This window comes from Quercus lobata, chromosome 8 (genome assembly GCF_001633185.2).
Source record: "Quercus lobata isolate SW786 chromosome 8, ValleyOak3.0 Primary Assembly, whole genome shotgun sequence".
NCBI lineage: Eukaryota > Viridiplantae > Streptophyta > Magnoliopsida > Fagales > Fagaceae > Quercus > Quercus lobata.
The window spans coordinates 55,517,682-55,542,000 of NC_044911.1; the positions used below are offsets into that span (position 1 = coordinate 55,517,682).

The 24,319-nt window shown below is 38.2% G+C and overlaps 2 protein-coding genes across 3 annotated transcripts; both read right to left on the bottom strand.

Moving 5' to 3' along the window:
* Window positions 1-5,869: 5,869 nt before the first annotated feature.
* Window positions 5,870-10,523, bottom strand: LOC115958449 (GDP-mannose transporter GONST3). 2 transcript variants are annotated; one of them, XM_031076860.1, is made up of 2 exons: window positions 10,348-10,523; window positions 5,870-7,510 (listed from the first exon to the last, which is right to left on the bottom strand). In XM_031076860.1, exon 2 carries the CDS (start codon window positions 7,508-7,510, stop codon window positions 6,371-6,373), a length of 1,140 nt encoding a protein of 379 aa, XP_030932720.1. In that variant the 5' UTR covers window positions 10,348-10,523; the 3' UTR covers window positions 5,870-6,370. The 2 variants fall into 2 exon arrangements, with proteins under 2 accessions (XP_030932720.1, XP_030932721.1); XM_031076861.1 differs by lacking the exon at window positions 10,348-10,523 and adding an exon at window positions 10,008-10,277.
* A 12,054-nt stretch (window positions 10,524-22,577) lies between these two features.
* LOC115957722 (dehydration-responsive element-binding protein 1D-like) lies at window positions 22,578-24,004 on the bottom strand. The gene has a single exon (XM_031076034.1). The coding sequence runs from the start codon at window positions 23,880-23,882 to the stop codon at window positions 23,235-23,237; it is 648 nt and encodes a 215-aa protein (XP_030931894.1). The 5' UTR covers window positions 23,883-24,004; the 3' UTR covers window positions 22,578-23,234.
* Window positions 24,005-24,319: the final 315 nt, after the last annotated feature.

Below are 24,319 nucleotides of genomic sequence, written 5' to 3' on the forward strand. Positions count from 1 at the left end.
TGAGCTGCTTCAAAATCCCTAATTCCCTTTGTGATGATTTGACTAGTATGATTAGAAATTTTTGGTGGGGACAAAAACAAGATGAAAGAAAGATGGTGTGGTTGAGTTGGGAGAAGTTGTGTGTGCCTAAATCATGTGGTGGGATGGGTTTCAAACTGCTCAAGCCTTTTAATCTGGCTCTTTTGTCTTAACAAGGCTAGAGACTTCAAATGACTAATAATACTCTTGTTTATAGAGTTTTTAATGCACGTTATTTTAAAGATTGTGATTTTGTTCTTGCCTCTTTGGGAAATAGACCTTCATACATGTGGAGAAGTATTTATGTAGTCCAAGAAATTGTTAAAAAAGGGATTAGATGAAATGTTGGCAATGGTCAAAAAATCCGAATATGGGAGGATAAGTGGATTCCTAACTCTCCTTCATCTAAGGTTATCTCCCCTAGAGTTATTTATCCACAAATCTCTATGGTTAGTGATCTGATTGATGTTGAAGATAAGTGATGGAATTTTAGTTTACTTAAACGTATTTTCCTTCCCTTTGAGGCAAAAATTATAGGAGGTATTCCACTGAGTACTCGGCTTCCTGAAGATAAACAATTATGGGTAGAGACTTCAAATGGTTTATTTTCGGTTAGGAGTGCCTACAAAGTTGCTATGTATTTGAGTAAGCCTATCGAATCTGATTCAAGCTTGGATGGTGATAGCATGAGGTTGTTTTGGAAAAAGCTCTGGAAGATCCAAGTTCCTCATAAGATTCAACACTTTATTTGGAGGGCATCCTGTGATATTCTCCCAACAAAGGCGAATCTAGTACATAGGCATGTTATATTGGAGGGTGGTTGTGAGGAATGTGGTGATAATTTGGAATCATTGCTGTATCTTTGTTGGGAATGTCCTAAGGCACGTGAAACATGGATGTTATTTCAAAATTTCAATGACTTTGCCTCTGTGTAGTTTAGGTGTTTTATGGATTTCCTATGGTTTATCTTGATGAAGGCAGACTGGTTGTGTGAAGATCAGGTTGTTGCAATCACAATTATATGGGCACTTTGGACAAATAGGAATGAAGTTCAACATGGTGGATTAAGGAAGAATGGGAAGCAACTGATTCTATGGTGTCCTCACTACCTGGAGGAGTATTGGATGGCTATGGAAGTCCCAATGAAGCTTTCTCAAGCTCATGTTTCAAAATGGGAGCCTCCGGCTTTTCCTTTTTATAAGATTAACGTAGATGAAGCTGTTTTTAAGGAACAAAAAGAAGCTGGAGTGGGGGTTGTGATTCAAGGCCATGTTGGAAATTTTATTGTAGGTCTTAGCAAGAAATTTCGATGTCCTCTAGGAGCTATTGAAGTTGAGGCAAAGGCCTTTGAATTTGTTTTGGAATTTGCTAAGGATATGGGTATTCAGGACTTTGTTCTAGAAGGAGATTCACTTAATATTGTTCATTCTATGAGTGGAAATTCTCATGCTGCTTCAACAATTGCTGCTTTGATTTATGGGATGCAGGTTACTTCTTTTGAGTTTTAGAATGTTTTATTTTCTCATGTTCGTAGGAACGGCAATATTCCTGCTCACCAATTAGCTAAACATGCTTTAGGCATCTTTGATTTTTCTATTTGGATTGAAGAGAGTTTTTGTTTTCTTGTACAGGCACTTCTTTATAACGTATCTATTGCTTTTAATTATTAATAAAGTTTGTGTGTTTTCTATAAAAAAAAAAAAACTACTTGCCCTTTTTTTTTTTTTGCAACCTACTATTATTTTTAGTGTCTAATTTGATTTTATAAATCTTGTCTTCCCACTCCCTCCTTTCTCATTCCCTGTCTTCTGTCTATATTATCTCAAAAAAAAAAAGAAAAAAGAAAAAAGGTTATAACTTGTACTTGCGTACTGAAATATTTAATAATAGTAATGATGAGTGGTCATCTTAGCTTTAGAGTATTATAAATAAGTCATTTGACATTAAAACTAAGATAATTAAAATGGACTCTTGGAGCAAATAAGACTACAATTAGAAGTTAATTTGGATTTTGATTGTGTTTTGACTTTAATATATTATTGATTTGGGCAAAGTTTGGCAACAAACTTAGTTGTAGACTACGACTACCACCCTCACTAAACAAATTAACATAGTTATATATTTTGAAAATTTAACCATTAAATTGCATATTCTTTATGTTTTTAAAACACATGTCAAATTTCATGCCAATTTGATACTATTTACTATTCGATCCATAAAATTATTTTTTATGTATAATTTTAGATTACAAAAATTAGAAATTGAAACATTTAATTGATGATATAGCTATTAGTATTTAATTTTATTAAAATTTTGCAAGCATGAGGATATCAAAAGAAAATATAATTTAATGGTGGATTTGTCAAAATTTACATTCAATTAAAAAAAAATATTAAGTGGAGTTGTAAGCTTAGTCTACAACCAATTTTTTGTGGTCAAACTTTTTCCTATCAATTTTATCATATTAACAGGGGCGTAGCCAAGATTTTTTACATGGGAGGGCCGATTTTCGACGACGATGATTATCATTGTTGTATGGACAGTCTATATTTTTAGGTTGATATGGACCTTCTTTCAGATAAACTCGTCGGATTCATCTTGTTTGTTTATAGAAAATTTACATATTTGTTTACGTGATCCTGGATCACAATCTATCTCTTCAGATTGAGTTCTTGAACATTTGGAAGGGTGTTCATTAGGCATTGAAGTATCAACATTTATTTCTACAGCCATATTTGTTTCTACAACCATAGGTGTCCTAAATTCTGAATTGCTAACATCTTTTTTCTTAAAGAATGCATTAATTGTTTTTCGTTTGCTCATAATTCTTTAAGCTTTAAGAATATGACTCAAAAATTAACCTAAAAAGAACTTAAAAAATAAACTCTTAATTAGAAATTTTTACCTAATTATATGGATGTTATTCGTACTTAAGAAAAAAACAAAATTTTCACTGTAATTTAAACAGTCAACCTATCATCATTGCTATTATTAATTATATGGATGTTATTCATACCTCCCCATGCCTTCAATCATATATTTCTCTAAAAATCTATGAAAAATTAAAGTGCATGTAAATATTTAAGTAAGCGTATATAGTTGAAAAAAAAAAAAAAAAAAAAACAAAAAAAAGAGATGAAGGTGTAGTGCTGAAGAAAGAAAAGAAAACTGAAAACTCACCCTCTGAATGATTTATTTTAAGAAAGCAAGAAGAAAGAAAATAATGGCCAGGTTTTTATTTTTTTTTTGGATCGTGAGGACTGAGTTTGAAAGGAGGGCTAAGCTGAGGTTTTGTTTTATTTGGGGGCTACTGGTACCAGTGGAGTGGGTGGTGGCGTGTACATAAAAGACAAGAAGAGAATAAAAAGAAGAGAAATGATATGTCTACAATATTTTCACAACATTTTTATAACAAATCCTAAGTGACGGGTTATTACTGATTGTTATTGTTCGAGCAAAAAAGTAATCTTAGTGTTAGGTTCAAATTTGAACCAATAACAACTAATCACTTATGATTTGTAAAAATACTGTAAAAATTTTGTAGACGTTGCACCTCTCTAAAAAGAATAGCAAAAGAAAGGGTCCTGATTTTGAGATTGAGAATAAGTGATAAAATGTTATTTTGTTGGGTAGTGTCTTTGGGTATTTAAATATAAAGGGGCCATGTTTTGTTTTATTAGAATATAAAAGAGTCCTACAATTGAAACTAGAGCATGCTGGGGCCTGGGAGTGAATTAAATAGAAATGAGAGGGGAACCGGATGTACATCATTTTTTTTGGGGGGGGGGGGGGATGGGGCCCATAGGCTGGTGGACTTTTTTTTTTTTTTTGCAGGGGCCACGGCCCCCCCCCCCCCCCCCCCCCCCCCCCCAGGGGCAACGTGGCTCCGCCCCATTCATATAGTATGTTCTCCAACGCAAAGGTGTAGTCTAATTGGGGGTATATAAATAAACTATATTTTTCCTAAAAGCCCGTTTTTATTTATTTCTCTTCTTTAAAAAAAAAAATTTTGTTATTTATTTATTTTTGTTTTGGGCCTGTAATCCGTGTAGTATTAGGAATCGTATTCATTCCGAATCGCATGCATGCAGTATAAAACCCTACCTTACACAGAAAAAAGAAAAAAGAAAAAAAAAATTCTCTGCAAGGAAACCAAAACCCAAAAAATGTTCTCCGAGTTTTGTTTCATTCATGGATTCGGGTGTTTCATGTAGAGACACTGCTTGTGAAGCTGATAGTACGAGTACAAAGAAATGTATCTCTTCTAAGAAGAATTATCAAATCATGGGGGATAGCTTTTTTGGGTCAGATGACATGACTGACACTGGGGATGATGTGGATTTTATGTACAGAGAAGACTTAGAAGGCATGAGAAGGGAAAAGAAACCTAGTAGAAGACGCAAGAGTCTGTTCACGTTCACAAAGTGCTACGAGTTTTTGAAGCTTTTCAAGTTGTGTTTGCTGTGTCCTTCTCCGTGATAAAGCAAGAAAACTGTGTAAAATGTTTTTTTTTTTTTTTTTTCAACTGTGTAAAATAGTCACTGTGAAATTCAGAGAAAGAAAAACATAAGAACAGATGTGAATGTAAGTGTAAACACTGAAATTCTTTTAGATGATGTGAGCGTTTGGATTTGACAGATTCGGCGCCTCTGTTTTCCTCTTTTGCGTTTGTTTTTTTTTTTTTTTTTTTTTGCACGCGTAATGGGAGACAAAGGTTACTGTTTATGTACGGTAAATAAACAGTAATCGAATATTTTGACTTTTAAGCCTTTTTCAGCACATCAGTGAATCCACGAGATTCACAAACTTCACTTTTCTGCAATTTTTTCATTAAAAGTGGGTTTCATGATACTATTCACACATTTAAAAATTATTTCGCTACAGTATTTTCAGTTTCAGTTTTCAGTTTCAGCAAAAATAAGCTCAATCTAAACGGACCCGATAGAAGTTATATGTTGAATTATGAATGAATTATAGCGAATGAATTATAGCAAGTAGAATTATAGCAAGTAAAATTATTTTTATTGCCTATGAGCATTGAGGATATCTTAGAATTCTTTCTGTTGATGTTTCTTGTTCTCTGAATGAGTTTTGTTCTCTAAAAAGAAATCATCCACCCGGTGGAATATTTTAAGAAAGTTAATTAATATTGACCATATATAGGTCTTTTTAAATGTAAGTCCCATCATATATTTATCTCTTGTTAACCTATGAGATTTGTTCAATACTATCAAACTAAGACATCAATGGATTAATTTCTTTCTCCATGCTCTTTAGGTCAAGAGACACAAGTTCAATACTATCAAACTAAGACATCAATGGATTAATTTCTTTCTCCATGCTCTTTAGGTCAAGAGACACAAGAAACTAATAGGTTTCTTTTTTCTTTTTTATGTTGAGGGAACCAAGTTCCTTATTAGAGGACTGTTCTAGATGATTGTTTTTTAACTATAAAACCAAAAAAAAAATCAAAACGTTTCTTTTTTATTTGGGTTGATAATTTTTTTTTTAAAAAGAAAAGAAAAAAAAGGCTAAACTATAACCCACAGTACATGTGTTACCATAAGGTCAAATTTATAATGTTTTTACCTTAACTAGTAGGTGTTGTTTGTTTGCATTGGTTGGGTTTAGGGAATGTCTCTGGGCTGTACTGGAAGATTTCACCAAATAACTTAGAAGGATTAAAAAAAAAAAAAATCTTCAGAAAAGATGGTATCCTTTTTCCCTCTCATGGCATCAGGCAAAACATAAATGAGGAGAGAATTGGGCAGATTAGTAACAACTTAAGTCCACATATAAGTCAAGTCCAACTGGCATACTTGGGAAACCCACAATAATGAATAATCAATTGTTGATTAATTGGTCTTTAGGATCCATGAGAAATTTACTAATCACTAATCTGATGGATGCATTGTGGAAAGCATCAGTATCAACATCAAAGGCACTTCTACTGTGACCATTTGGATCATTGAAAGTTTTAACAAGATTACAACAAAAGAATGCAAATATTACATCTAAATATATATTTTCTATGTCAAATTATTGCTACTGTAGAGGTCCACAGAAAGAATTAGTTTTGGAGAAAATGAGATGGGATCAAACAAAGAGCCAATTCAATCCTATCAGTCGTGTCTGAACCTCCGCTTAACCTTCATTTTTGACTGGTATTCACGGTAGGTACAGCTAATCCGTGAACAGCCAACCATTGCACTGTGAAAATTCTTTTCATAAATGAAGTGTCTAGGCTGTTCAAATAACAAGTTGTGGACCAAAGAATTTGCCAATCAGAAAAGCTGAACCCAAGAAATGAATTTTATAGCAATATGATAGATTTTGCTTTATAAAAGCCCTTTCATTTTCCCACTTCTGGTTCAGCAGCTTCCTTCTGGTTGCCGTTGCTTTCTCTGTTGCATTGCATTTCAAGTAACTTCTGTTGTTCCTCATCGGTCTCTTGAGTTTTTACTTCTTTTACATCTTTAGGCTTTTTGCTTGTAGACTGCTGATACAAAACGCCACCAAGCATACAAATCAAAAGTCCCAATGTACCCACAAATGTCGAATGCTTGTCCCAGATAACCAAATTAATCACAACAGTCAATAGCTTGTTCACTATACCAAGAACAGTAAATCCTGTGGCAGATATTGCCCTCCGGCAAGAAAACCCAAAGAAAGAGATGGATAAACCAAACAAACATGATAACCCCACTGGCAAAACCACCTGAAAAGAGTACCAATCTGTCTCATCTGTGATTTCATGCTTTATCTTCTTCAATTCACCCATTATAAGCAGCTCCAAAGGAAACAGTAGGAGAGCCTCAAGATTGTTGTACAGTACAAGACCCCATGTATTCAAACCGATAGTCATGACTACATGCTTTATGTAAACAAAATCTATGGTCATGCTTACCAGGTATGCTAGAGCCCAGCTATAAGCCATGAATGTGAACTGGTAATCTGTTAGCACATAAAGTACACTTCCTCCAAAGATAGTGGCAAGTGACATCCATGTTCTAATTGATGGCCATGGCTGGTGCAAGAAGAGGGTCTCTCCCACTGCAACAAAGATGGGAACAGCTGAACGGAAGACAATAAAGGTGTCAACATTGGCATGTAGAAGGAGCTCACTGTTGGTGAAGAGAGAAAGGTAGAATATAATAGCTGCAGGAAGGAAGCGCCACATGGTCAAAAGGTCAAGCCTGTCATACTCAATTAACTTAAGCCAGCCACAAATGAAGACCCCAGCTGCACTTGTGAAGTATTGTAGAGCAGTCAATGCTCCAGGATAAGGAAATTTCATGACAGCCCATTTATTTATGATAGATAGCAAGGATGCAGATATGCAGTACCCAGCAGCTATACCATAGACTGAGACTTGCTGGAGTAAGCTACTGAACCAGTTTGTTTGAATTTCACCTGAGGGAATAGGAGCTTCTGGACCTTTCTGGATGTCACTAACTTTAGGATTCTCCGCATCATTATTATTATTAGACATCTGTAGAAACCATAAATTCTTGTTAGTCAATGTAGCAGAGATAATATTCCTATCATGGGTTCTAAATTCCAGAATACTAGAATCCATTTATCGCGCAACAAAAAAATGGAACACTTGCTAGCCAACCTCCTATCAGTGATTTCATATCTAAGAACTATTCAGTGGTACCTAGGAAATAGAAAGCCAGTAGTATAAGTTGTCTATAAGTAATTCCAATGACAAAAGGCAACCAAAATTGGAGAAGGCAATAGCACTTAACCAGAAAATTTTTAACGCTTCATAAAATATGCAATGGCTCAACAAAACATGATTAAAAAAGCCACAATTAGACATAATCAAAGTTGTTATCATTGTTATATGGAATATTTAGATAGATGATATCTATGTTGGACAATTTCTTTTTAATAAGATGACATCTAACTCCCTCAGTGTGTATGTTAAGCGTCAAATATTTTGTACGCATCTGGTCCCAAGCCTAGAAAAAGGAGGAGGGTTTCAATAAGTTGACAGCCAGCATAAAATTTAGTCATTTAATTATGAATAGATCCACTACAAATACAAATTGGGGCATCCCCTACAAGCAGTACATTGCATTGGATCCTAGATGCAGCGAAAAGTAGGCAAAGGTTTGCTAGGATGTATACATGTGGCCACTCTTTTCTTGATGATAAGATGAGGAGAGGGGAGGGTATGGAGGAGTAAGATTAAATGGTTGGAGATCTGCCGGAGGAGGCAGCACTTGAGGAAGAGAGACTCAGAGAGGGAGAGAGAGGAAATGGGGTTTTGGCTTTTTGAGAGGACAGCTGAAACCACACCACATGTGGACACTCTTGATTACTCTGTTGAGAATCCATATTTGACCCCCAAAGCTTTGGGATTAAGGCTTGGTTGTTGTTTTTATTGTTTGATTGGTGATATCCATGTCTAAACATCTAATTAGAACCACCCAAAAAATGAAGACAGAAAAACTTCTTAAGAGTTCAATGCTTGATACCTGTTGCAATTTTAAATCTTTTGACAGAGTATGATATATCTATCCCCCTACTGCAGTTGGAATGAAAAGAATATAACAAAATTATCAAGACTGAGCATATTCCTCAAACTAACCTAAAAGAATCCTATGGCTTGGACTTTTGATGCATGACTATTAGCTGCTGGGCAAGACTCAAGCCTCACACACAAAAGAATAACCTGACCAATACTTTTCATATTAAAGTCTCTACCTTGAGGAACAATACAACCAGACCAGTACTTCATAATAACTATTTTTGACAGGCTAATCCTGCTCTAAAAGATAATTTGTACATACTAAGCAAGGAATGGCAAACACACACAAACATGTGCTTTGAATTTAACCAATGATTGTTCTAAATTCACCAACCATTTATGAGCATTGTTGGTAAAGGCTTTGAGTAAACTATGAAATTAAGTCTCTTGGAGAGGCATATGCAAGGCAGTTCTTAAGTGATCAAGTCTCTGTTTATGAGCACCACAAATCCTTCTAACCCAAAGGCAATACAAATCTTCATAAGAATCTTACTCAAATAGGTAAGTATGAATAAATATATATTCACTTGATTCCAAAATCCACCATCAGATTTTATCCATGGACACATTCATAGCAAAAAGACATCTTGAAAAGAGAGTAAAGCCTAAAGGCATTTTTTAAGGAAGGCATAGCTTTCCAATGAGCTCCAGATCACATGGGATTTTCTCTTACCACAGTAATGGGGTGGAGGGTGAGTTGTGGGTTCAAGATTAATCAGGTATGTGTAACATACCAAAAAGAAATAAAGGTAGGGTGGAGCTTTCAAACTAAAATTCAGTCAAAACAAAATTCTCGCATCGCTCACCAATGACCTTTAGGCCAAATGGCGTTTCCTAGTGTTTCCAATGGAAACGTATAAGGTTCAAATCAAATTCCCCCCCACCCCCCAATTTAAATTGCAGCAAAAGAACATCACATCACTCATGACCACCAATACACTCAAACAACTACAATCGCAGAAAGGCCAAACGAAATCTTTTAGAGCTGCATAATGAAGTCATATGAAACATACACGTCATCTAAACTACATAACTAATCCAGATCTTAGGAAACTCTGTTTACAATTATCAAGTTATGAGAGATGATCTAACTTAAAAAAATAACTTTACAAAAGCCAACTGTTGTGATTATGAACAATCAATATCACAATACTCCCACCCATTTGCGCTTAAGCCGAAAAACAACCACAATCCAACTTTTTGCCAGAACCAACCAATCACATTCAAAACCTCCAAACCCAATTGCCCATAAACAACAGAGTCATATGCAAATTCACTAAACCTTTTACCCTCAGTTTGGTACTCTGCATGGCATAGAATTTGATCCAAAATTCAACATATATATGTGGAATTGCAACAAAAAGTAAAAATACAAGGGGTAAAAAAAAAAACACCTACAATCAACAATTGGCTTTGAAGTTAAAGAATTCGATAGACACCCACCACTCACCTCTGTTTGGTAGCATGGAAACTTCAAGAAAGTGAAAGAAAATGAAGAATTGAAAGGCAATAAGTATGCCACATTTTTGATATCTCGAAAACTATTAAAAACTCAAACTCAACTCAATAGAACTATATATGCTTGGATTAGACTCATAGAAACCTAAGTTCCTGTTTTTATTTTCCTACGCTTTCTCGGCAACCAAAGTTCCTGTTTTTATTTTCCTACGCTTTCTCGGCAACCAAACAGATACTAGGGAATATAAAAAATATAAAAATGCACAAGCATTTTCAGATCAGAGAATGTAAGATAATGAAAACTTAGTGAGAGAGAGAGAGAGAGAAATTACCTGTGGGTAGAGATTTTGTTGGAGATCTGAAGTCGGCTTTGTTGGCCGTCGATTCGGTCGATTACACAGATTTCCAGTGGTGTAAAGCTGAGAGCTGTAATCAGCAAACGAAGCTTATGATTAAGATTGACGGTGGGGTGCTATTTGCATTGTTTACTTATAATTAGGGTGGTTATTGCATGAATTCATATTTTGGGGTGTAAAGTGCAAAACAATTCTCATATTTTTCGGGTGGATTCCCACTTTTACAATACTCTTTTCTTCTTCTTTTTTTTAATTGTTGGGTTAAGATTTTTTATTTATTTATTTATTTATTTTTTTTATGGACTGGTTTAAGACTTAAAACTTAAAAGAGGTTTCCAAAGGTAAAAGAGAGAGGTTGAGAATTCTAAAATATTTTTTTTAAATAAAAATTAATTCTAGGGTAACTTTATATCTTGCTTGTGATTAATGCTTCCTGATTTCACCAAAAAGAATATAAGAACTTATTACGAGTAAACAGGGACGGAGCCAGAACTTTGAGTTAAGAGGGGCAGTTTTACTGTTGAGATTTCAACCTCTAATTTTGCAACTTAGCCGTTAGGATTTTCTTTTCTTTTCTTTTTTTTGGCAAGCAAGAACAAAATTATTTTTGTGTAGAATTTTTTTTAAAGGGCAAGGTTATTTATTTTGGATAAAATTAGTTAATTGAGCTTAATTTTGTTTTTAGTTTTACTTGTAATTTTTGTCGTTGAGCTTTTTTTTGGGGGGGGGGGGGCTTGTATATTTTGTTTTAGATTTTAGATCTATAAATTTTTTTATGGTCACTAAAACGAGAAAAATGCTAGAGTTATAAGTTTTTTATAAATTATTTATGTAATAAGTGGTTACTGGTAAATAAAAAAATGAGATAAGTGGTGTGCCCGTATGTGAACCAATAAGAATTTGCTGCCAAAAAAGTTTGTAAAAATGTTATAAAAAAGTTTGTGAAAATAACATTACTCTTAAAAGAATCAATGATATTATTAAAGGTGTGGGGCCCAAATAATTTATGGGCCGGGCCCGTTTATCCGTGAAGGGGGCCAGAGGCCCAAGCCAAGGAAAGGCTGTGGCCCAAGTTCGGCGGGATAGCCTTGAGATTCAGCTGAGGACAGTTCTGTCCTCGGCAAACCCAAAGCCCCACCAAAGGGAGGGGCAAAAACGGCATAGGACTAAGTTTGAAAGGAAATCTAAAATATCCGGGGAAAGCTGCCCTTACTGCCATTCAATGCTTTGAACCTGACAGAGCCGCATTCTTTGGCTTTTACAACCACCCCCAACGACTTTGGGTATGGACTGATGGGACAAGTATCAACCTTGGAAAGGTTGACCCTATACGTGGACGAAGGACAGTGGACGCAGGCGAGTATAAAAGGAAAAATAAGTAACCTAAAGAAGGGGCTGGGAAAAATGGCTAAAAACCAGAGCCTCCCAGCCCACCTCCAGGAAAAAGGCTTCAGGGGTGAAGGAAGACTTAACCTTGTATGAACATCACGAAAAACCCACCGCCTGGCGACCAAGGCCTAGCCTTTCAAACCCACGCTCTACAAATGATGTTGTTTGGGCCTTTTTACATGGCGCGAACCCGATACGGTTACGGTCCGTCGCGAATCGTGTCCTTACAATTGGCGCCGTCTGTGGGAAGGGCTTGTGTGTTGGCATAGGCGGTAGGTCAAGATACTTCCTTTGTCATTTCTAACGGTTGGTTATAGAGTTTTAGTGTAAAGTTCCGTTAGGGGCTATGCTTCTTGATTAGGGGCTATGCTTGTCAGCGTTAATCGCGTGAATGGTTCTAGGGGCTTGGCCGAGGAGCTAACTCCCCTAAAACCAAGTTCCAGCGCCAAAAGAAACTAGGTTTTGGACAGAACCAAGGCATTGCATGGTCCACGGACTCAAACCTATGGGGAAACCAACTACCTGGATGAGGAAAACTAGGTTTTGGACAGAACCAAGGCACTGCATAGTCCTCGGACTCAAGCCTCTGGGGAAACCAACTACCTGGACGAGGAAAACTAGGTTTTGGACAGAACCAAGGCATTGCATGGTCCACGGACTCAAGCCAATGGGGAAACCAACTACCTGGATGAGGAAAACTAGGTTTTGGACAGAATCAAGGCATTGCATGGTCCACGGACTCAAGCCTATGGGGAAACCAACTACTTAGATGTGGAAAACTAGGTTTTGGACAGAACCAAGGCATTGCATAGTCCTCGGACTCAAGCCTCTGGGGAAACCAACTACCTGGACGAGGAAAACTAGGTTTTGGACAGAACCAAGGCATTGCATGGTCCACGGACTCAAGCCTATGGGGAAACCAACTACCTGGATGAGGAAACTAGGTTTTGGACAGAACCAATTGGGTCCACGGACTAAGCCTATGGGGAAACATGGACCTAGGTTTTGGACAGAACCAAGGCATTGCATGGTCCACGGACTCAAGCCAATGGGGAAACCAACTACCTGGATGAGGAAAACTAGGTTTTAGTCAGAATCAAGGCATTGCATGGTCCACGGACTCAAGCCTATGGGGAAACCAACTACTTAGATGTGGAAAACTAGGTTTTGGACAGAACCAAGGCATTGCATAGTCCTCGGACTCAAGCCTCTGGGGAAACCAACTACCTGGACGAGGAAAACTAGGTTTTGGACAGAACCAAGGCATTGCATGGTCCACGGACTCAAGCCTATGGGGAAACCAACTACTTGGATGTGGAAAACTAGGTTTTGGACAGAACCAAGGCATTGCATAGTCCTCGGACTCAAGCCTCTGGGGAAACCAACTACCTGGACGAGGAAAACTAGGTTTTGGACAGAACCAAGGCATTGCATGGTCCACGAACTCAAGCCTATGGGGAAACCAACTACCTGGATGAGGAAAACTAGGTTTTTGGACAGAACCAAGGCATTGCATAGTCCTCGGACTCAAGCCTCTGGGGAATCCAACTACCGACGAGGAAAAACTACGTTTTTGGAACAGGAACCAAGGCATTGCATGGTCCACGAACTCAAGCCTACTGGGAAACAACTATGGATGAAGGAAAACTAGGTTGGGACAGAACCAAGGCATGCATGGTCACGGACTCAAGCCTATGGCGCGAAACCAACTACTTGGATGGAAAACTTAGGTTTTGGACAGAACCAAGTGCATGCATGGTCCACGAACTCAAGCCTATGGGGAAACCAACTACCTGGATGAGGAAAACTAGGTTTTGGACAGAACCAAGGCATTGCATAGTCCTCGGACTCAAGCCTATGGGGAAACCAACTACCTGGACGAGGAAAACTAGGTTTTGGACAGAACCAAGGCATTGCATAGTCCTCGGACTCAAGCCTCTAGGGAAACCAACTACCTGGACGAGAAAAACTAGGTTTTGGACAGAACCAAGGCATTGCATGGTCCACGGACTCAAGCCAATGGGGAAACCAACTACCTGGATGAGGAAAACTAGGTTTTGGACAGAACCAAGGCATTGCATGGTCCACGGACTCAAGCCAATGGGGAAACCAACTACCTGGATGAGGAAAACTAGGTTTTGGTCAGAATCAAGGCATTGCATGGTCCACGGACTCAAGCCTATGGGGAAACCAACTACTTAGATGTGGAAAACTAGGTTTTGGACAGAACCAAGGCATTGCATAGTCCTCGGACTCAAGCCTCTGGGGAAACCAACTACCTGGATGAGGAAAACTAGGTTTTGGACAGAACCAAGGCATTGCATAGTCCTCGGACTCAAGCCTCTAGGGAAACCAACTACCTGGACGAGAAAAACTAGGTTTTGGACAGAACCAAGGCATTGCATGGTCCACGGACTCAAGCCAATGGGGAAACCAACTACCTGGATGAGGAAAACTAGGTTTTGGTCAGAATCAAGGCATTGCATGGTCCACGGACTCAAGCCTATGGGGAAACCAACTACTTAGATGTGGAAAACTAGGTTTTGGACAGAACCAAGGCATTGCATAGTCCTCGGACTCAAGCCTCTGGGGAAACCAACTACCTGGACGAGGAAAACTAGGTTTTGGACAGAACCAAGGCATTGCATGGTCCACGGACTCAAGCCTATGGGGAAACCAACTACTTGGATGTGGAAAACTAGGTTTTGGACAGAACCAAGGCATTGCATAGTCCTCGGACTCAAGCCTCTGGGGAAACCAACTACTGGGAGGAAAACTAGGTTTTGGACAGAACCAAGGCATTGCATGGTCCTCAAGCCTATGGGGAAACCAACTACCTGGATGAGGAAAACTAGGTTTGGACAGAACCAAGGGCATTGCATGGTCACGGACTCAAGCCTATGGGAAACCAACTACTTGGATGTGGAAAACTAGGTTTTGGACAGAACCAAGGCATTGCATGAGTCTCGGACTCAAGCTCTGGGGGAAACCAACTACCTGGACAAGAAAAACTAGGTTTTGGACAGAACCAAGGCATTGGCATGGTCCACGAACTCAAGCCTATGGGGAAACCAACTACCTGGATGAGGAAAACTAGGTTTTGGACAGAACCAAGGCATTGCATAGTCCTCGGACTCAAGCCTATGGGGAAACCAACTACCTTGGACGAGGAAAACTAGGTTTTGGACAGAACCAAGGCATTGCATGGTCCACGGACTCAAGCCTATGGGGAAACCAACTACCTGGATGAGGAAAACTAGGTTTTGGACAGAACCAAGGCATTGCATAGTCCTCGGACTCAAGCCTATAGTTTTGGACAGAACCAAGGCATTGCATAGTTCTCGGACTCAAGCCTCTGGGGAAACCAACTACCTGGACGAGGAAAACTAGGTTTTGGACAGAATCAAGGCATTGCATGGTCCACGGACTCAAGCCTATGGGGAAACCAACTACCTGGATGAGGAAAACTAGGTTTTGGACAGAACCAAGGCATTGCATAGTCCTCGGACTCAAGCCTATGGGGAAACCAGCTACTTGGATGAGGAAAATTAGGTTTTGGACAGAACTGAGGCATTGCATAGTCCTTGGACTCAAGCCTATGGGGAAACCAACTACTTGGATGAGGAAAACTAGGTTTTGGGCAGAACCAAGACATTGCATGGTCCTCGGACTCAAGCCTATGGGGAAACCAACTACATATAAGGAAAAACTACATTACATGGACTTTAGGATTTATCCGAGGAAAACTATCCACTAACAATTGGGTTAGTTCCTAAATTACGAGGATTCTCAAGTCTGCTTTCGGGTCTGCAGCACCAAAGGGATCGATGCAATATAGAGCAATATGTCGCCTGAAAAACAATCTGAGTTCTCTACTGCTCAGTCAAACTCCTCGGACGGTATTCTCGCACTTATCATAGAATATTCAATTGTTACCTCGGTTAGTTTCCTAAGTTTAACTTACTATGAATTATCGTCGTAATGCCTAGTAGTGTTGGTAAATCAGAATTAGTTGGGTTATGTTTCAAGGTTTCCCGCTCTAAGTATCATTGAAGAAACACACACATGGAGCACACCCTTTCACAAAGTAGTGTTGCGAAAAGAATAGTATTCAAAACAAGTAAATAAATTTCCCTTTTTACCAAAACAAAGAAATAGTACAGCGTACAATGAAAAGCTGGAATCAGCTTATGTCAAAACTCGCTACATAATTGAAAAGGAAGATACAAGAGAATGAGATAAAGCCGAGGAGGTAGCACAGAGGAGAGGTTGGCTACTGCTTCAAAACCTTGTTCTTCCTCAATGCTTTTGCATGCCCATAACTCAGGCAGCAAAAGAACCCAACTTGAGCCTCACATCGCTGAAGGAAAGGTGCAGGGAGCCGGGAGTTGAGGAGCCTTCACCAAAAATTTGCCTGTAACAAGGCAGAGGTGATGATGGCGGAGAATCTTTCTTCTGACACACCAAAATTCTAGCATGAACAGAACCTGCTTCGGATTTTGACTAAAAGAGGGAGAAACACCCTTTCCCCTCTGTCGAAACGGAATATTCCCTTAAATTTATGCCACCTTTGCCTGTACCTCACTATTTTGAGTTTCAGGAGGACACGGCGCATCTGTGGCGGAGAGAGTTCCTTTTCTCTAACCCTCGCCTCAAACATGATATACTAAGGGAGGAAACTGAAGGATTTGTGCGTAAGTAAAACAACTGTCTCTCCTATTTATTTAAAAAGATAAGGTGGTGGCATTTAATTCCCGCAGCGTCCCAAGGAATGCTACAGACAAAATATCTCCGGCTCGATTTCCAACGCCATCTGCAACCATGAAATTAAAGGAGTCTCGCGAAGGCACACCTCGAACACTGGGACGCCAAAAAGTATCGCGTGACCAAAGATTACGAAAATACCTTTTAATTTGTGGGCCTAGTAAATTAGCGGCCCAGCCCCGTTCTGCATGGGGGCCTAGGGACTACAGCCCATGCCGAGGAATAACTGTTGCCGAGGGCAACCTCCTGCTCGGCACCTTGTGAAATACCTGAGGAAAGAGAGAAACTGAACTATGGTCCTCGGACTCAAGCCTATGGGGAAAGTCCTCGGCTCAAACATTGTAAAATGTTAAGGCCAATGAGAGTGTTAGGATGATGGCGGGACGCTCCACTATTCGGTAGCCTAAGGGGGCTGTTCATTTTTGCGGGTAATATGTCTTCGAATGATTACTTCCTACACCGCATAGAGCATCCAGTTCTAATCTCGGCATTGTTTCGGGCAAGTATCGTTATTCACAGGTACGCATTGCTATGTCAAACAATTCTATCAAAGTTATGGTGACATCTTTTTATTAGCAACCATTTTTGGCCGTTGTCATTGATTCAAATGCTATATTATTGTGCCGAGCAGCGCTTGCAAATTTGTAAAAACATAGAGACAGAACATGCGAAGTAAAATAACAACAATTTTTATTAATATGAAAAATTATTACAACGTACAAAGAGGGGCTCAAACAAGCCTATACAAAAGGTAAACTGCCGAAGCAACGATAACATCCGCAGTACAGATAAGTAAACAGCCAGGTGTCTTTTAATCTCGTCTTCAAAGTCTCTCCAATCTCTGCCTCAGTATTACTCATATTGAGAGAAGAACCTTCTTTGAAAAAAGATGAAGGAGAAGGAAGAAGAAGATGGAGGAGATGAATGAAAAGAAGGAGGAGAAGAAGAGAGAAGAGATGAAAAGAAAGAAAAATGAGCAAAAGAGGGAGAAGGAAAAGCACCAGGATGGATCTGGTGCTGGGAAGACTAAGAAAGAAAGGCGGAGGGAGGCGCCAGTGAACGAAGAGGGGAAAAAGCAGGGGCGCTTGGACCCTGCTTCAGTCCTGACTCCTAACACACTGGTGCCATATTAGGTATGCTCATGAGAGAGCGGATGGTACCGATGATGGGTGTCCTCGACTCAGTCACGCCGAAGGTTTGACGTGACGAGTCCCTGCTTCGGATTTTGGCTGAAAGAAAGGTGAGGTTGATTTTGAGTCTTCGCCATCCCTGTCCTGACCGAGCCATTACGAGCTTTATTGGAACGTGGCGTTTACGGGAGGGGTATGGCTCCTTCATCACTCGTTGTTATGGTAAAGTGTATCACGATTTAGTGTATAAACTGGTGGGTAAAATAAACTCTAGGGGAGGCCAAGTATTTCAAATCTCAGAAGGATGAAAAGGGACTCTTTACAAAAACAATAACCTCCTACCTTCCTTCTTATATAGAGGGTCGAGCGGGAGGCATTTAATAGGTTCAGATCTCCAAAGGAATCTGCAAACACAAACATGCCGGTTCCATTTCTCCACCTCATCAAAACAAATCGTCGAATTAAAGTAGTCTCGTAAATAGAGGTCATTAAAAGCGCGTTTTGGATACCCAAACGATAAGAACGCATCAAGCGTAAAATCAAAAGACTGTCTCATAGACCGGTGCATTTCCTGGGCAGATGAAGAGCCGCCAGCATTGTTGATAGGCCGAATTGACTGGGCCATAATAGAGGCTCGGTGTTACCAAAACCCCCCTTTCCAACCAAGAGGTTGGACCGCAGGGTTTTGAGGGGTTATTGTGGAGCCCAAATAATTTATGAGCCGGGCCCGTTTACCCGTGAAGGGGGCCAGAGGCCCAAGCCAAGGAAAGGCTGTGGCCCAAGTTCGGCGGGATAGCCTTGAGATTCAGCCGAGGACAGTTCTGTCCTCGGCAAACCCAAAGCCCCACCAAAGGGAGGGGCAAAAACGGCATAGGACTAAGTTTGAAAGGAAATCTAAAATATCCGGGGAAAACTGCCCTTACTGCCATTCAATGCTCTGAACCTGACAGAGCCGCATTCTTTGGCTTTTACAACCACTCCCAACGACTTTGGGTATGGACTGATGGGACAAGTATCAGCCTTGGAAAGGTTGACCCTATACGTGGACGAAGGACAGTGGACGCAGGCGAGTATAAAAGGAAAAATAAGTAACCTAAAGAAGGGGTTGGGAAAAATGGCTAAAAATCAGAGCCTCCCAGCCCACCTCCAGGAAAAAGGCTCCAGGGGTGAAAGAAGACTTAACCTTGTATGAACATCACGAAAAACCCACCGCCTGGCGACCAAGGCCTAGCCTTTCAAACCCACGCTCTACAAATGATGTTGTTTGGGCCTTTTTACGTGACGCGAACCCGATACGGTTACGGTCCGTCGCGAATCGTGTCCTTACAAAAGGGATATAAGATGTAATTTTTTAAAATAAAATTACTAAAATTAATACACATATATATATAATAATTTTTTTTTTTTTAAAAGTTTGGGGGGTGGGGGGGAGGGGCATTGCCAATAAATCTCGTTTTGGCTCTGTACCTATTTTTAGTGACCAATCCATTAATTTAAGAGTGTAACAAATTAAATCATATATTCCAAGAGTAACAAATTCAAAGGGAAATTTCATTTTAAATATAATGTATATACAATGGACTGATGTTTTATTTTGCTACTTTTTGAAATATCATGATTTAATTTATTATTTTCTAACATTTCAATATTTAATTTATTACTTTTAAAATCATGTGTTTTAATTTATTACACCCTTAAATTATAGGTATAGGGTTTTAAATGAAAATTTTCTTTTTTTTAATATATTATAATTTTTTAATGTTAGTTGCTAACATATGATATTAAGTTATTTAATATTTTTTTTTTAAAAACATAAAAACAAAAGTTATATTTCAATAAATAAACAAATAAGCCAATATAGCCTAATACAAATGTCCCAAGCAAAAAAAAGTGGCCCAATACTACAGACAACTGGCCCAAATGAGCCCGAGACTATTGTCCTTATCTTTTTCTATGTCCATGTGCTTGAAACAGTCATGCAATGCAAGCCATTTGGGGGAATTTAGGGAGTTATGTTTGAATGGTGAAAGAGATTTCTTCCATACCCCTCTGGGCTTTAAAAAAAATTGTAAATGGGCTTGCAAGACTGTGAGCCCAAGAATAATGTTCCGTGCAAACCAAGCACACGTTGAGAACTAGCAAAAGCTGCTGAAACGGCCATGAATTTTGGCAAAAAAACACAACCCAGTATAAATGCTTGCCCATTAAAATGCTTGACTTATTTATGAGCATCTACCAAACTAAATTTGTATAACCTCTGATCAAGGTATTCCTCTTACAATAGATTTTGGATTTTAAACCTTTTTAATATGTACAATTGAAACTTTAATACTGAAAAGAAAATGTATTGATTTTCCCATTGGTTATATAGCATTGAGACTAGTTTTTATGATTAAGATTATGCAATGAAGTTCTAGAACCCTAGAATAGAAGGGCTATAACCTGAAAATGAAAAAGGCTTAATGGTGACTTTGAGACCGTTTTATTGCCAGGCACAGCAAACACCACATCAACTTCAATTGTTCTTATTTGATTCTCAAATATTATTTCAATATTTTTTTTTCTTATACACAGCATTGTATTTTGCAGCCTGTTGATGGTTAATTTTTTTTTCCGTACTAGCCTTGTTACCATATTAAATGTGTCATTATTTTCAATGTTTTGTTTATAAAATCTTTATTAGTCAGGAAGAATGATGTTGAATGAAACAACAATACAAACTCCATGCTTCGACTTTTTCTTTTTACTTTATCCATTAGGCTTTTGTTTTTGCCAGATTTTATTATTATTGATACACCTCTTCTCTCTCTATTTATTACAACAAGAATGAAGAATCTATTTTCTCAAAAAAAAAAAAAAAATGAAGAATTTATAATTTATAATTTTTCTCCCTCTCTCTCTCTCTCTCTCTCTCTACGAATTGGGAGTTTTGTGGCCTAATTTTGCTTGATGACTTCCTTTTTCAACTGAACTAGTATGCAAGACAAAAATGTGTGGTGTAGGGTTAAGGGCCCAGAATCATGTATTGAGCCTTGAGTTTTGTCTGAAAATGTTGGATGGTCCGAGAAGGAACAAATAGTTATTAGAAGTTCCAATTTAAAGTCTCATGAGTAAGGAATGATTAGGGGGTGGTTCGAGGAGGAACTCCTCTTCAGATATGATGAATGCAACTCAAGGACGAATGCAGCTTAAGGACGTACTCTAGTAATTAGAGTGACCTTCCAAGAAACTTTAATGATAGGGACATGCCTCATGAACATACGAAAAGGAAGGAAACCCAAAAATATCTAAGGAAAAGCTGTCACGACCGTATTAAATGTACTGCAACTACTTTTCTGGTCACATTTATGTGGAGAAGACCTCTAAACAGCGCTGCCTTAACTACCACAACTCACAGAAAACCAAAGAGAGTATCTAATGGGACAGGTACTTAAGTAAGGGTTCAGATAATCAACAAATGTAGGATGAAGATGGTCCAAAAGGAGATATATAATGTGAAAGACCCTCCATGAGAAGAGGATCGGAAAAAATAGAGAGAGAGAACCCTGTAGCAATCTAAATTGTTCTTGTATTCAATTGTAACCAATTTATATAAGTTGGACCTCCTCGGATGGTGAAGTCGTTCAGTTTTACCTACTTTGTTCTTGCTTGATCATCTTCCAAACCCATACTAGCCGTTGTCAAATTCATTAGAGCCTAGTTCTTCGACCCACTTTCTACAAATTTATTGTATTGGGCCAAAATCCCACACGTTTTGAGCATGGGCTGTAATCTGTGTCCCTATATGTGGTTTTTTTCCTTCTTAGAAATTTGAAAGAAAGAATAAAAATAAATGAAAATAAAACATTTGAGCTATATGCTAAATTAAGCTGCTTCTTCTTCTTCTTCTTCTTCTTCTTTATTTTTTTATTTTTTTTAGTTTTATGCTGCTAAATTAAGCTCAATACTATTAAGCTTGTTTTTCCTCTATAGAATCTTTAGAATCTTTAGAATTTATTATTAGTTAGTGAGGATGATGTTGAATCAAACAGCTGGTTGTGATTTTTTAATGGAATTAATATTAATGAAATTAAAAGTTTGAGATGAAGGTAACTTGAATGCCCATCTCCATCCCACTTTATGGTAAAGTGGTTTTTAGGGCATGTTTGGTACACTGTAATAATTATTACATGGAATAGGAATAAGTATTATAAGGAATACATTAAATTGGAATGTAATAAGTATTACTATTCATTAGTTTGATAACTATTTAGGAATAGAATCCTAAATATGCATCCACAATTTAGTAGAGTATAAAAAGAATGTATAATTAAATTATTTTTAAGTCAAATTTCCTAAAATACACTAATTTTAAGGTATTCAAAATAGAGCTAATAATTAACAACAAGGAAATTTTATTTTCTTTCCTTTTGAAAATGTGGCAACTAATGGCTTTTTAGGAAATTTTAAAAAAAAAATTATTACATAAGGTGAATGAATAGATATTCAGTACTTTTGATAAGGAATAGTTATTCCTCATTTTGAAGAATAGTTATTCATAAGGAATAACTATTCATTATAATAAAAACATAACCAAACAACCGAATAATTATACCATAGGAATATCTATTACATTACAGTGTTTATTACAGTTTTTCTCACCATGAAAAGTGTGGAGTTATAACAGTGCCCTCGGCACCCCCCCCCCTAAAAAAATCATTAAATAAAGAAATTCACGTATGTTTACATCATGAGTACTGAATTGGTGTCCATTTCAATTTGATTATTAAAAATAAATATTTTAGTAGCGGCTTCATTTGGCATATAGTTTTGGGATTATTGTTATATATATATATATATATATATATATAGATTTTATTAATATGTGTCCTAAGAGCACATAATAATAAATCAATTTTGGAAAAGTTTTATCGGAAATCGAAAAAGTTTTGTTAAGGTGTGTCCTAAGGGCACATATTAGTCGGATCCTATATATATGTGTGTATATGTGTATATATATATATATATATATATATAACTTATGGCTATTAAGCCATATGATATAAGATAGTGTTTTACAAAATAAAATGATAATAGAGTGATTAGATTGGTTAATTAGAAAAAAGATATTCAAATTTAGGGGTTTTTTTAACAAATAAACAAATATTTTGACAATTTATAAATAAAAGAAAGCTTCAGGAAGCTCCATTCTCAAGTCCCACCACTTACCCACATCCACGTGTTGGCATTGCCTTTTCTAATATCACATTCCAATGCAGTGCTTTTTTCTTTTCTTTTCTTTTTTTTATATAATTTCCAAGTCTCAGTCATCAAACTTTAGCTGTTTGAAAGTTCCAGAAGTTTGAAGAACCAAGATAAGAGTTCCAGATGGCAGCACCTGAGCTTCGTCCACTACCACTCCACTTCTTCTTCTTCAGAATTTTTTTTTTATGGTAATGTGTTCACACTTTATCTCAAATAGGAGATTTCCTTTATTTTTCATGCTACAACAAATTCTTTTGTACAGTATGACATCGCCACTCCAACTTTTCCCTCCCATCACACTGCAGCACTAAGCTATAATTTTACTAGTAATAACAATCAAATTGAATAACTCCACAATGAAACCTCACTGTCAGTTTCCATGTCATCTCCACCATACCAATGAGGCGGTGGAGGCAACAACATCCCCTCTGCCATATCTCTCAACAATCCTGGCATGTCGAAAACCGCCTCCTCATCCATAAAAACTACACTTTCCGGCTCTATCTCTGCCTCCGCAGCCACTGTCACTGCTGTTTCTGCCACTGTCACTGCTGCAGCTGCATTTTCTGAACTCTGCGTCAAGTCATCCCCAGAAACATCGTCCAACTCTGCTGGCCGAAATGCCTCAGCCGCCTCCAATGCTGCACGCTGAATATCCTTTGCTGCTGCCGACGCCGGAACCGGAAGCCTCCATACCGAGTCGGCAAAATTGAGACACGCGTTACGGCCACGGAGCGCAATTGCCGCCACATCATGTGCACGCGCTGCCATTTCTACGGTGGGAAAAGTCCCAAGCCAAATCCTCGACTTCTTATTTGGTTCGCGCACTTCACATACCCATTTTCTTGAGTTCTTCCTCCTCACTCCACGGTACACTGGGTGCCTTGTTTCCTTGAACTTCTTTCTCCCATCTCGTTTCTTAGGATTCTTCGAAGCCAACATCACCTCCTCATATGACAAGTTCACCATGCAAGCATCGTCCATATATGTCTTAAAACTCTTTGTTTCTCAGTACTTTGAGTTTAATTAGCTTGTATATTGAAGTAGTAGCAGTAGATATAAGTAGGCAAAGGGTTTTGTTTGTGTTTGTGTTTGTGTTTGTGTTTGCTGAAGGGAGTGAGAGCTAAAAAGAGGAGAGTTGGACATATATATAGTATAGACGTTGGGACTTACCCACAACGCTAAGGAAAGAACTAGGAGTGTGATAAGTAGACGCGCTGATTGTGATAAGTAGACGCGCTAATTCGGATAAGTAGCCAGGCTGTGTAGTGATGTTCACCACTGTTACAAGTTATGAATAATAGTGAAAAAGTAATGGGTATACGTGGCTTCACATTTCTTCTACTACTCATAACTTGACCAATGATGAATTGTAGCAACTGTCAAGTTGTGTAAATTTCTATGATATTATCGCTTCTTTT